The following is a 12,798-nucleotide window of genomic DNA, read 5'->3' on the forward strand; positions in this document are numbered from 1 at the left end:
GAACGGTTTCAGAGTAGCAGCCGTGTTAGTCTGTATTTGCAAAAAGAAAAGGAGTACTTGTGGCACCTTAGAGACTAACAAATTTATCTGAGCATAAGCTTTCGTGAGCTACAGCTCACATCATCGCATGCGAATACAATGAACATTTCAATAATTTGAAAGGTCTTCTTTATGTGACAAAGTGTTTTTGCAATAAAATGTTTCCCATGTTGCTATCTCTCCCGGTTTGTTAGTGGCGCCTTGAGTCTTTGCCACTCTGCTGCCGTTAATCCTGATGAGTGGGCACCATGAGCAAAAATGAACACAGGATTCCCTACGCCACCTGGCAGGGCTTTTCCCTCCAAAGGAGGGTTTCAGAAATGCATTTCCCCTACAAGCCTAGTGCAAGTGGAAAGCGCAAAAATCAGTGAGGGAAGAAATGTCCAGTGCTTAATTTGTGCCAGGGCTGAGCCTCTACGCCTGGGAGTTCATCACCCTGCACCTCTGGGCTCGCTGTCTGTGTCAGTTATCAGAGTAACAGCCGTGTTAGTCTGTATTCGCAAAAAGAAAAGGAGTACTTGTGGCACCTTAGAGACTAACCAATTTATTTGAGCATAAGCTTTCGTGAGCTACAGCTCACTTCATCAGATGCAACATAACTGTGTCAGTTATGAAAATAAAAAAATTGCTTGAGCCCCAGCACCTCTCTCTTTCATTACAAATGAAGCACTAGAAGCGTCTACCCCTGAACTAATCACAGGGCTAGCCTGGGATTTGGGGGGGGGGGGGTTGTTAAATAACAAACTGGCCTCTTTTCAGCTCCACCGGCACCACAACTTTGGAACTGGTTCGGATGATTATTATTTTTGTACCTATTTTATTTAAATCTCTCTCAAAGCAAGTCGGCCGCCTTTGTCTCCACGGCGGAGCTCAGCGCGGCGCCGGGCTGCGCAGGAAGCAGCCCCTACCAAAGCCCCCCAGGAGCCAGGCGGGACAGCGCGGCCCACCTGCTCCAGCGGCCGCTTCCTCTCCTCCCCTCGCGTCCTCCCGCCTGCAGGCGCGGGGAAAGCCGCAGCTGCCTGCGCGCAAGGAGCGGGCCTGCGTCTTCCCTCCCTCCCCGCCTCGGCCGGCCTCAGGGGAGGAGAAGCTGGGAAGGCGCGAGCGGCCCGCGGGCCGGACTTTGCACTCACAGCGGGGGAGCCGCCCGGCTGCAGGGGCCGCGGTGCGGGGGGCGGGGGGAAGCAGGCCCGGGGAGGGCGCGGAGCATTGGTCTGCCGCGACGTTACCCCAGGCATGAATCTGCCCCAGGGCCAGGAGAGCCCCGCCGCAAGGAGCCACCCGGGGCGTTTCTCCCCCCAGCCCCTTCCCAGCCGAGCCGCGTCCTCGCCAGCGTCTGCCTGGCGGGCGGGCGGCCCGCGGCCACGCACGGGGCAGCTGGCCCGCCCCGCCAAGGCTACATCGGCGGCTCCGGTGGCGAGCGGGTTCTCCTTCCTCTCCCCGGTTTCTTGAATGAACAGCGAGGTGGAGCTGTAGGGAACCCGCCCCTCTTGTGCGGGCCTCTCCCGGCCACTCTCCTCCCCGCCACTGGCTCTGCTCCTCCTCCGCCCCCTCCCTCCTGCTCTTGCACCCGCGCTGCGACTCTGCTTCCCCGGCCGCCACAGCTACACGGAGCGGACTGGCGCTTCAGCAGCACCACTGCGGAAAGACCAGGGGGCTGCTCTGCCTGGGGGGCTTGCGGGGCTGTCTGCGCTGGGGGGGGGGCGGGCGGGTCGTGGGGGAACAGCTTCCTAGCAGCGGTCCTAATTTGTATGAATAATATTCCACACACGCCCCCATCCTCTTCCCTGCACTCTGGGGGCGGGGGGGTGTTTCTTGCTTTTTATACAAACAAAGCTGCTTTGGAAATGCATTTGCTCCCCGGAGTTTAGGCAAAAGTCAAAATTTTGATGCTCCCTTTTGGTAGGTGTGGGTGTGTGAGGGAAGGGGGGAGAGCGTTGGGCTCTGCCTAGAGATCAGTGTCTGAATGAAACTACATGTATTTAATTGCATGTGTCTGTACGTTGCACTGGAGGGGAAAGCACAGCACTTCTGCAAGAGCTTGGAGTCAAAGGTGTGTTTCATCTGCTCTTCATAATTTTGCTTTTGTTTTGGGTTGTTCTCCTTCCTGGGCTCTGAGGCGGGATATTCTGATCTTTGACATGTCTTTGGAGATGTCTGTTTAACGGAAGTCGGGGAAATAAATTTTAAAATCCATAGGTTTTGGGTTTTTTTTTTTTTTGGTCCCTTTCCTGTCCCGTTGGTGATTTGATCTTGTGAAGCATCAAAGCAACCAGAACTTAACGTGTCTGAAGACTTGTTTTTTTTAAAAAGGAAACTTGACAGAGGAACGTATTTATAGTCCAAGTAAGTACTTTACACAGGAAATTTACTTTGTGTAATTAAAAAACAAAAAAGAAAGAGTTTTGAGATTTTTAGTTTAAAGTGCATTGGATTAACGTTCATGCAAGGCTGTTGAGCAAATCATTTTGAATTGCAGTTTTTACAGTGTATGTTCTTCAGCTCCTTCATTCACATGTGTTAGTTCAGCACCTAGGGGAAATATGCACTTGGTTTTGACTAAGTATGAGATTTTTAAAAAATATATGTTTCAGCATCAAGAAGAAAATGTTTCTAAAATAAATATATAATAAATAATGTGCTTCTGGAAATAAAATACTTACAGCATTTTAAATCTATTTATACTGTGCATCTCAAACCGAGAAGACGAAAGTACCTCTGAGACCTGAGAGCTCCTCATACCATCATGAATGAAACCACATCCAATACAATAACTGGATTATAATTTTTTGGTGGTATTATTATTATTATTGGCTGCTTTACTTTTTTGGGTTCATCCTGCTCCTCTTCTTCCTCTCTCCCTCCTCCTTGCTGCTCCCTGTTGGAAATTATGGCTCATCCTGGGAGAAGAGGCTATGATAACCGGGAGATAGTGCTGAAGTACATCCATTACAAACTGTCACAGAGAGGATATGATTGGGCTGCCAATGAAAACAGAGGACCAGTTTCTCCAAATCTCTCTCCTCCTACTGCTGCTGGGACCTCATCTGACCATGCTGGGCTGGTGTCTCTGCCTCCTGAGCCCCCTGGCTCGGCTGCTGCTAGTAACGTGCCCCTTGGTGATGGGCTGCGCCCAGCACCGCAGGCTGTTCACTTAACTCTGTGCCAAGCTGGAGATGAATTTTCCCGCCGCTACCACAGAGATTTTGCCCAGATGTCTGGCCAGCTGCACTTGACCCCATTCACAGCAAGGGGACGCTTTGTGGCGGTGGTGGAGGAGCTGTTCCGAGATGGGGTAAACTGGGGAAGGATCGTGGCCTTCTTTGAATTCGGTGGCGTGATGTGCGTGGAGAGCGTCAATCGGGAGATGTCGCCTCTTGTGGACAGCATTGCTGTGTGGATGACCGAGTACCTGAATAGACACCTACACAACTGGATCCAGGACAACGGAGGCTGGGTATGTGTCCAGTATTTCTTTCTTTCTCTTTAAATTACACTAAAATCTGCATCAACGGAATCACACACTATAGTGATGCAAGCAGTATAGGAACCTATATAGAACAGTATATGAAAATCATAGTATACTTTATCCCAGTGAAAGTACGGCAGTAGTTTGGTTTGTGTTACTGTAGTGTTTATCAACATGTCTGTTGTTGGTATGGGCCTTCTGAAATGTCATGTCATGCAGGAGTTAAAGTTTGGGTGTGGGAGTGCTCTCAGTTACCCAAGCTTTTAGCAGAGGATGGGGAAGCGACACACACACACCCACACACACACACACTTTCTTGTTGGCTGGTGCAGTGAGAGTTCTCCCTCCTGTTTCAATGTATTTTAACCATTGAAATCATACATACATGTGTCTTTATGGTAGAATGGGGTCACAGAGCAGGGTGGGAAAGGAAAGTAATGACATTATATCCAGGAATGATGCTATAGACATGCATGACATGTGCTGCCTAATGCTTTAATGAGGTTGCAGGTAGTAGGGGAAAGAAAAATGTGTGTGTTTTGTGTATATGCTCTTGTTAGGAACAACATTCTAGTCAGAAATGCTATAAGCAGGAGAACCCTATATTAAGGATAATAGTTTTGACGCTGCTCCATTCAGAGTATCATCTCATGTTTATAACAGCAAAGATTTAGAATGAGATTTTACTGCATACACTAAAAGTAATAATTTTAAAATTCTTTTTCTAGTGCTTGTCTTGAATCATTTTTAGGGATAGAAGGAATAAAGCCCTTCTAGGAGACCTGGGGAGGAACTTTCTGTGACAGTTTTCTGGAGAGTACATGATATTTGTTGTAGTCTGGTGTATTGCAAAGGCAAGAAGTATTTTATGAGTCCCAAGGATAAAAAAATCTCTGGCTGAGGTGATTTTAGATGGGGATAAATTCAACCATAGGCAAGGAAAATCTACTATTTTCACCCTTACAATCAAATGTCATCTCTTTCTCTCTCAAATAATAGTTTTATCAATTGAAAGTTGTTTTCGCTTTATTTTCTGTATTAAAATTGTGTTCCCATGCACCTGATCTCAATTCATTCCTGCAATGTGGATAAAACCAATCTTATATGATTTGCCTGTAATATATTTCTGAATCGGAGGAGTGTAATTGAGCAAGAGACACATTGCAACAGAAAACTTAACATATGAGTCAGGAGGCTGCCATAAGTCATTGTAAGGGAGAAAGTATAATAGTTCTGGGGAGCTATAGGTCCTAGTTCTTTCTGCTATGAGGTTAGGGTGACGAGACAGCAAGTGTGAAAAATTGGGACAGGGACTGGGGGGTAATAGGCACCTATATAAGAAAAAGCCCCAAATATCGAGACTGTCCCTATAAAATTGGGACATCTGGTCACCCTATATGAGGTATATTTATAGAGCAAAATCTGTTATATAACACAATTTTTAATGCATTTTGTTTATACATGTTTTTAAAAATGAGTTTAATAAACTGTTACTGTACTTAGTTTTCAGCATCCATCATTTTCATTAGGTAGTGTTATATTCTGAAGTATGCTACCTGCAGTGATTGTCTCTATTTAAATATTGAGAGCTTCCCTTCTCTTCCAGGCACATGCCTGGTTCTCAGCTCAAGGGGCTTTACATCCAAGGGACTAGGGAACACGCATGGCCTGATGTTGTGGGTAACGTAGGAATTTGGGGCATTATACCATATTTGTGTTCTGTTTCTGAAGTTAAACTCTTAGGACAAGTGATTAAGACAATGACGTTAACTGAAACATGAAGAAAAGCAGCTTGCTTTGGACATTATAAATATGGTATAAAAAGTTGCAATGGGGACCTGAAAGATAGCCTTTGAAGATGACATTTCTCTAAATGAGTCTTTAGCATTCCTTGGGACAGCTGTTTCTGCTGTGCATAGGAGAGCAGGATGTTTAGAGTGTTTTAGATCTTAAAAATTAGGCCAAACATTAAGGGAATGACTTCCATTGACTTCAGTGGGCTTTGGATCAAGCCCTAATGCTATACTGTGTGCATATTATCTTCTATTTAAAAAATATACATAATGAATACAAATGAAAACTGGAATGAAAAATCTTGGCTAGATGACGCAAACATACTAATGTGATTTCTCGACATTTAGAAATACAATAATTTAGTACTCTAATGGTAACAGCCTTTAAAAGGAAAGATGATTCTTAATGATACTTACTGTGATGTTTATTGAAGTTTCATGTAGTGACTGCTGATTTTTTTCAATGCATGTGACACCATTTATTGTGTATATATTATGCAAATTATCACCCACCATAGACTTTCATTTGTATCTCTGTAAAATAGGTTGCACCAGTTAAGTCCTATGATTATTAACAACATAGGTAGAAATTTCTAGGCTCAAATGCAGCTGTTGGGATCCTCATTTCAGATGGAGGAAATCCAAGGTGGCACTTCTCATAGAATTTGTTTTTCAAAATGTGTAAAAGGAAAAACATGCTTCATGGCATAATTTATAGTGTGATGACACTTGCCAGGTGCTGGAAGCACTCTATTCAACCTGGCATTTACAACATACCCAACATATGCCCTTATTACAGTATAATGAATGTCTCTTTATAACTAATTACTCACATGCAGACATATCAACACTTTATGTGGTCTAAGCATAACTGTATATCACATCTCTATACTACATGGGTACCTGGTACAACTATATGAAATGCATATTTTTACAGCCTTCTGCTTTACAGTGTCATGGTCCAATATGTAGTATTATGATCGTTTGTGGTAGGATGTGATACTACAATGTATTGTTTATGAAGACTGTCACAAACTGTAAGGGTCAAATGATCAGTCACAAGTTATGCAGCAAACAAATTGCTCAGCTTGCATTTACTCCATTTTGTGAGTGTACCTCTGGTAGCCAGGTCTGAAAGTTTTTGGCTGCAAATGTCTTTAAAAACAAACAAACAAACAAACAAACAGCTATTATACACCAGGAAATATCTTCAAAAGGACCTACATGTATTATTTCATAAGGAAAACAAAGAGAGAAACCCAGACAAACATAGGAGTCAGGAAGGGATATAACTTGTGGACTACAAATTTTAATGATTGTTAGATGTCTTAATGTTTAGGTTGTTTAATGGCTTTGCTACTCAAGACTTAAATACACAAGTCAACCAAACTGCCTACATTAGGCTGTATTTTTACCTTGCTATTCTGGTGGCACAGAAATATGACTAAAAGATTTGAACACTGGTCAGGATGCTACAGTATTGTACTGTGACTTGATAAAAACATCTTAATCATATTACAAAAGAAATAAGAGAACCAGGTCATCTCTAGAATTTCATGGTATTAAGTATAATATATATTTTCTGATTGCCCAGTATATGGCTTTATTTTTTATTTTATTTTATTTTATTTTATTTTATTTTTAATATCTGCTGTTCTCACTGTGGAATATTGATGAGCACAGCTTGTTACTTATGAATCTGATTTAGGGAATATTAAATGTGATGTACCTTTGGGAAATAACCATATTTGTTTTGGAATAATGAATTCCTAGTAGGCTAGCATGGAGCCCAAAGACTAAATTACAGATCAGCAGTGCTCAACCCTGGGCTTTTTTATAGCCCAGCAGGTGACTCTCTTCTTGGGTTTGAGGTTTTTTTGGAAAGAAGGAATTAAAAACAAAGAACAGAGGGTCATGGAATGAGAGAGGCACTCTCACACACATATATTATAGAGTGCTGGGTGCTGGGGGCAGGAGAGAGAGAGAGAGAGAGATTAATCCTTATTTGCGCTAATGGTTAGTTCAGGTAAGTGGGGAAAATGTTACTTTGATGATTTACTTAAAACAAAAAATGCTGTACTGGAAGGTAATTTATTTAGGGCCAGATTTTGATATTCTTACTTTGTTGAGTTGTCCTTTAGAAGTCCCATTGGTTTCAGTGAGACAATTTGCAACATAAGGTCTTATGCGGTAAGGGCATCAAAATCTGTCCCTTTTTTGGGGACAGCATTAGCTGTTGCTCAATTTATGATATCCTTTTTTTTGAAATGTTAATATATGAGTTCTTCTGAGCCTCACGTTGACTCCATTTAATGACTAAGTCACTATTTGACTGTTAAAGGGACACTGTCAGTTTGAAATCTGATCTGCTTAAAAAAATGAATTAATAGTAGTTTCAGGTACAAAACTTTCTGAGTCCTTTGCCAGGTTTTGTGGTTTTACAATGAAATTTTCTTATTTATCATAATATTTTTCTCAATGCTCTTGCTGAAGAAGCAACTAATCTTGTTAACGCCTGTGTAACAGAAGAAATTAATTCTAAGAGAAACAGTGAAACTGACTATATGCAAGCTGTTGTCAAATGCAAAAAGTAAACAAAGTGAAAAAACAGAGGAAATACAGAATTTTCTCTAATCTCTTTCATGTATAGTAATTATAGCTATACTTATAACAATGTTAGGTAAAATATTTTCTGAAATAAGTGGTTGGTTTTTAACTTGACCATGTCTTTTTAAAGGTTGAGTACTACTATTCTAGGAAATGGCTATACTGCCAATTGTAGCTAATTGCTTTCATATGGCAAAGTAATGTGATGTTCAAACAGCTGGTTTATAGGATGGGTTTATTCTTAGTTACAATATTGAGAACTATTTTTTCTGTGTTTGCACTAATACATGTGTCCTCGGAGATGCTGTGTTTTCAGTGGTGAGCTAAAAATATCTAGTTTAAGATTGGTGGGTTTTTAGTATGTGGATTGACACTACAATTTGCTAATCCACATATGCATGGTAGATCCAATCAAATTGCTTTGCCAGCCTACTGCGATGTAAATGCACTGATTCAGCGGAAGAGTCACAGGACCCATTCAGTGATGTGTGAAATTGTGTCGAGCAGGAGCATTTTCCCAGCAGCCAAACGTCAGGGCCCAGATTTTCCAGTGTGGCACAGCCTGTTTGCGCTGCATCAGTGGTGGAATCTGACCCAAAAGGGGATTTTAAACTCTCCAAGAAGAACTACCTCAACATAAAGTGGATCATTTTGGTGGTGCAGGGCTGGGATAACTGGGAAAAAGGGATATAATCAGAGAAAAGGGGGAGCCATGCCTGGATTAATGCTTTAACCCTCTGTGTTGGTTTTGGCCTCTTGTGGTTGCTTGATGCTGGTATAAATTATAGCAAGTCTTGGGATCCTATGGTGCAACAGAGGGAATGGCTAGGATGAGGAAAGTGCAAAGGGGTGTGTGTGTGTGTGTGTGTGTGGCAGCATTGCCTAGTGAATGTGGCACTGGGCTGGAAGTTAGGAGACCTGGTTTCTATTCATTAACCTGCTGTGTGACCTTGGTCAAATCAGTTCCTCTCCGTTGCCTCTGTTTTCTCTCCCACCTTTAGTTTGACTTGTCTGTTTAGACCAGGGGTTCTCATAATAAATTTTTTGGTGGCCTCAGAGTGCGGCCACCAACTCTGTTTTTTTCTTAAAATTTTTCTTAAAATACTTAATTAACTTTAGGGAAAATAAGTAAATATGCACACAGACATGTCCAAATCATTATAATTTATTTATGTAGGTTTTTTTTTCCAGACTCAATAATAAAAATAATGTACAGTTCTCTGTTCTTTACTGGACCTGAATAGATACACAAATAAGGTGCTTTGCACATTCTGGTCTTTTGTTGTTGTTTCTTTTGTTTTTGGTTGCCTTTTTTTAAAAAAGGCATGCTAGCTAATAAGTCTGCTGCTGCGAAAAGTCATATTTTATGTTTGCTAATATCACTTTTCATAGCAGATTTACTAGCTAGCTGGGAGGCTGTGAAAAGTGATATTAACTACTATACAAATATGAATTTTCACAGCAGACTTACTCAGCCCTGGAAAGCTAGGGGACAAATTAAGCCCTGGATGGGCAGGTGGGTAGCGAGACAATGGCGGCCGGGGACAATGTGTGGGGAGGTGATCCCAGGGTCCAGAGGAGGCTACAGAGGATCAAGGACAATGGGGGTGAGCCGAGAGCCAGCACCCGCCCCTGTGTGGCTGGGATCCAGGGCCGGAGCCCAAAGTCCCACAACTGGAGCCCGCCGCCCCAGGGCTGAAGCCCGAGCCTCACCATGCCCAGGAAGGTGGGGAACTCACTGGCTTCCTGCTCCTCCGGCGTTTGTGGCTCCAGAGGGCCCAATCCCTTCTGGTGGCCCTGGGGAAGAGGCACTGCTTTGCGTGCTCCCCCTCATCCCGCAGTCACTGCCCAGGAGGCTGTGGTCACAAGAAAAGCCCCATAGTGGCCACACTTGAGAAATGCTGGTTTAGGCTATAAGATTTTCAGGACTGTCTTTCACCATTGTGTTTGTAAAATGCTGAGTTTTGTGGGGCCCAATCGTTGGACCTCTAGGTGTTACAGTAATGAACTGTTGCTAATGTACTACTAATGTACTACTAGTGCATTAATCTTTTGCCTGTGCTTTGTGCAGATAAGGCATAGCTGCCTAAACTTAGTCAACGGCTGTAGCAATAAAACAATAATCAAAAACAGTGTGAGAAATCTGATTAAATAACACATCTTTAGCAAAGTGGATTTTTTTATTTTCTATTTTCATCCATTTTAGTAATTCAGTTTACAGGTAAAATGTAAAGCTGCATATTGATAAAAGTATCCATTTTGTCAAGTGTTGGAGCAATTTATTATTAGTGATAGCTTTGTATTTTGATTGGATGATTTTGTTCTGCTTTTAATAGATTGTATTTTCTCCTCTTTATTTCTAATTGACTACTTACTCATCAGAGTCTCCAGATTTCTGTAGTGATTTATAATTACGCTTTCTAGTAATTGTTTCTTAAACAGATGCAGTTCCAGTCTCTTAAATGTCAACAGTCACAAAGTAGCAGGAGCCCCAGAAAAGCCACAGCCATAACCTTGCTCTCTCCCCCCCCTTTAGTCTTTCCCATCTAAGTTCATACAGCTTGACAGCTGAATGATGACCCCTTCAGAAACAGTGTGTGTGGGTGGAGCATATTTAGAGGTTTTTACCTCTCAGTACATCCACAGAACCATTCCTAAATATGTGAATCATTTTGTAGCTGTAGTTTAGCAACTCTAAACAAAGAAACAACAAAAGGACACTGCAGATAGAAAACAGAACTGTCTTAATATTAAATGTTTTGGAAGATTTTTTCAGATATGTAGTGTATTTTGAAATTCAAAGGTTTAGCTAGAGAATCTAATTGTATGGCATTTTCATGGAACGTGATCTAATGTTCTTGGAAGTTGATGGGAACATTTCCACTGACTTCAGTGGTCATTGGACCAGGTCCATGGAGTGCTAAACTCATGGGTCCTATTTTCTGTTCACAATGGTATAAATTAAGAGTAACTGCATTTGTTACATTATGTTGGTCACCAGTTTTACACCAATATGACTTTTGGTTTATTCATTATGCAATAACAAACAAAGACAGCCAGAAAATTAGCTTTTACTAATTCACTTGGCACTTATGGCCTGACTCAGTGCCCATTGAGGTAAATGGAAAAACTCCAGTTGACAGCAGTGGGCCCTGGATCAGGCTCTTAATCTTTTCTCTATTATTTTCCATCACTGGTTGGAATATAAACCATTCATTTTCTCTCTGAAGTGGGTGCTAGTCCCTTATCAAATAGTAATAAATATCGTAACTGAAAAGGCAGTTGTTACTTAGTGACAACAAAATACAATTATTTTTGAGGGCAGTACTGGGATGGTGTTTCTCATTCCATGCACACTAATAGGATAAATGAAGGTGTGTGGTGCTATAAATCTGTTCCACAGCAGGGTAACATCCAGACCTTCTTGGCGCGCGCACACACACACACACACACACTGATGACCGGTTTGGAGAATTTTTATTCTGCTCTGGCTTTTGGTTTCATAATTGATCAGATTTTTATTTGGCTTGTAAAAGAGCATGAAGCTTGATAACTTTTCCAAGTGCACCCAGGAATCTAGCATTTCTTCTTCTTTTCCTGTTGGGGGTTCTGCAGTATGCTATGTCCAAGTTGTAGCTGGTTTTTACCAATGCTGTTATTTTGCATCTTGAATTATATGCAGAAAAATCTTGCTCATTCACACTGACTGGGAAGCTCCCTACAATTGCCTGTATTTTACAGATTAGTAAGTATCAAACAAATATGATTTGAAGAAGAAGAAAAAATACATTGCTTAATGCACCTGTTCATTTAGGGCCCAATCCTGCTCCAAATGAAGTCACTGAGAGTTTTCCATTGACTTCAGTGGGAGCATGAGCAGACCTTATTTAGGCAATTGTTAAATTTTACCTGTTTCCGATACAGTAAAATGTAACCATTTACTTTAACCAAATACTTTTTATACAACACATAATTAACCGCTGGTGCTTGGATTAGAAAACATGCCTTATAAAGAGATACCCAAGGAGCTCAATTAATTTACCTTAACTGAGAGATGGTTAAGGGGTGACTTGATCACCGCCTGTAAGTACCTACATGGGGAACAGAAATTTGATAATAGAGGGTTTCTTCAATCTACGCAGCAGAGGTATAACAAGACCCAATAGCTGGAAGTTGAAGCTAGACAAATTTACTAGAAATAAGGGATGCATTTTTAACAGTATAGGTAATTAATCATTGCAACAACTAACCAGGGAAATTTCCATCACTTGAAATTTCTAAATCAGGATTGGATGTTTTTCTAAAAGATATGCTCTAATTCAACCACAGCTATTGGACTTGAAGCAGGAATTAATTCCAGAAAGTCTTATGACCTGTGTTTATGCAGAAGGTCAGACTAGAAGATCACAATGGTCCCTTCTGGCTTTAAAATGTATGGATCCATTACACAAGATATCCCTGTGTTTAAGAGCTTAGTTGGATTCAATAAAGATATAGATGGATAATGAGAACATCGACATTTACATTAGACAGGATAAAAATTGCTTATAAGGGATATGAACCCATATGAATCGGGATAAATCACACAATAATTGATGAAAAGTTTGGGAAAAACTTCTTCTATTGGTAGTTTAGTCCATCATTATTCATTATGTGGTTTTTTTATACATTCCTCTGAAGTAACTGGTACTAGTCACTGTCAGAGACAAAAAGAACGAGGAGTACTTGTGGCACCTTAAAGACTAACAAATTTATTTGGGCATAAGTTTTCGTGGGCTAAAACCCACTTCATCGGATACATGCAGTGGAAAATACAGTAGGAAGATATATATACACAGAACATGAAAAAATGGGTGTTGCCATACCAACTCTAACAAGACTAATCAATTAAGG

The 12,798-nt window shown here is 41.4% G+C and overlaps 1 protein-coding gene across 4 annotated transcripts in view; it reads left to right on the top strand.

Annotated features, from left to right (window-relative positions):
• The first annotated feature begins 1,771 nt into the window (after positions 1 to 1,771).
• Positions 1,772 to 12,798, top strand: part of BCL2 (BCL2 apoptosis regulator) — a 131,272-nt gene continuing 120,245 nt past the window's right edge. For 2 of the 4 annotated variants that reach the window (XM_074944964.1, XM_074944967.1), the window contains exons 1-2: positions 1,772 to 2,089; positions 2,947 to 3,493. In XM_074944964.1, coding sequence (XP_074801065.1) covers positions 2,013 to 2,089; positions 2,947 to 3,493 — 624 coding nt within the window. In that variant the 5' untranslated portion in view covers positions 1,772 to 2,012. Of the gene's footprint in view, positions 2,383 to 2,742; positions 3,494 to 12,798 lie in introns of all 4 variants that reach the window. The other 2 variants (XM_074944965.1, XM_074944966.1) reach the window with 2 other exon arrangements.

The sequence above is a fragment of the Natator depressus genome, chromosome 2 (assembly GCF_965152275.1).
Source record: "Natator depressus isolate rNatDep1 chromosome 2, rNatDep2.hap1, whole genome shotgun sequence".
In the NCBI taxonomy this organism is placed as follows: domain Eukaryota; kingdom Metazoa; phylum Chordata; order Testudines; family Cheloniidae; genus Natator; species Natator depressus.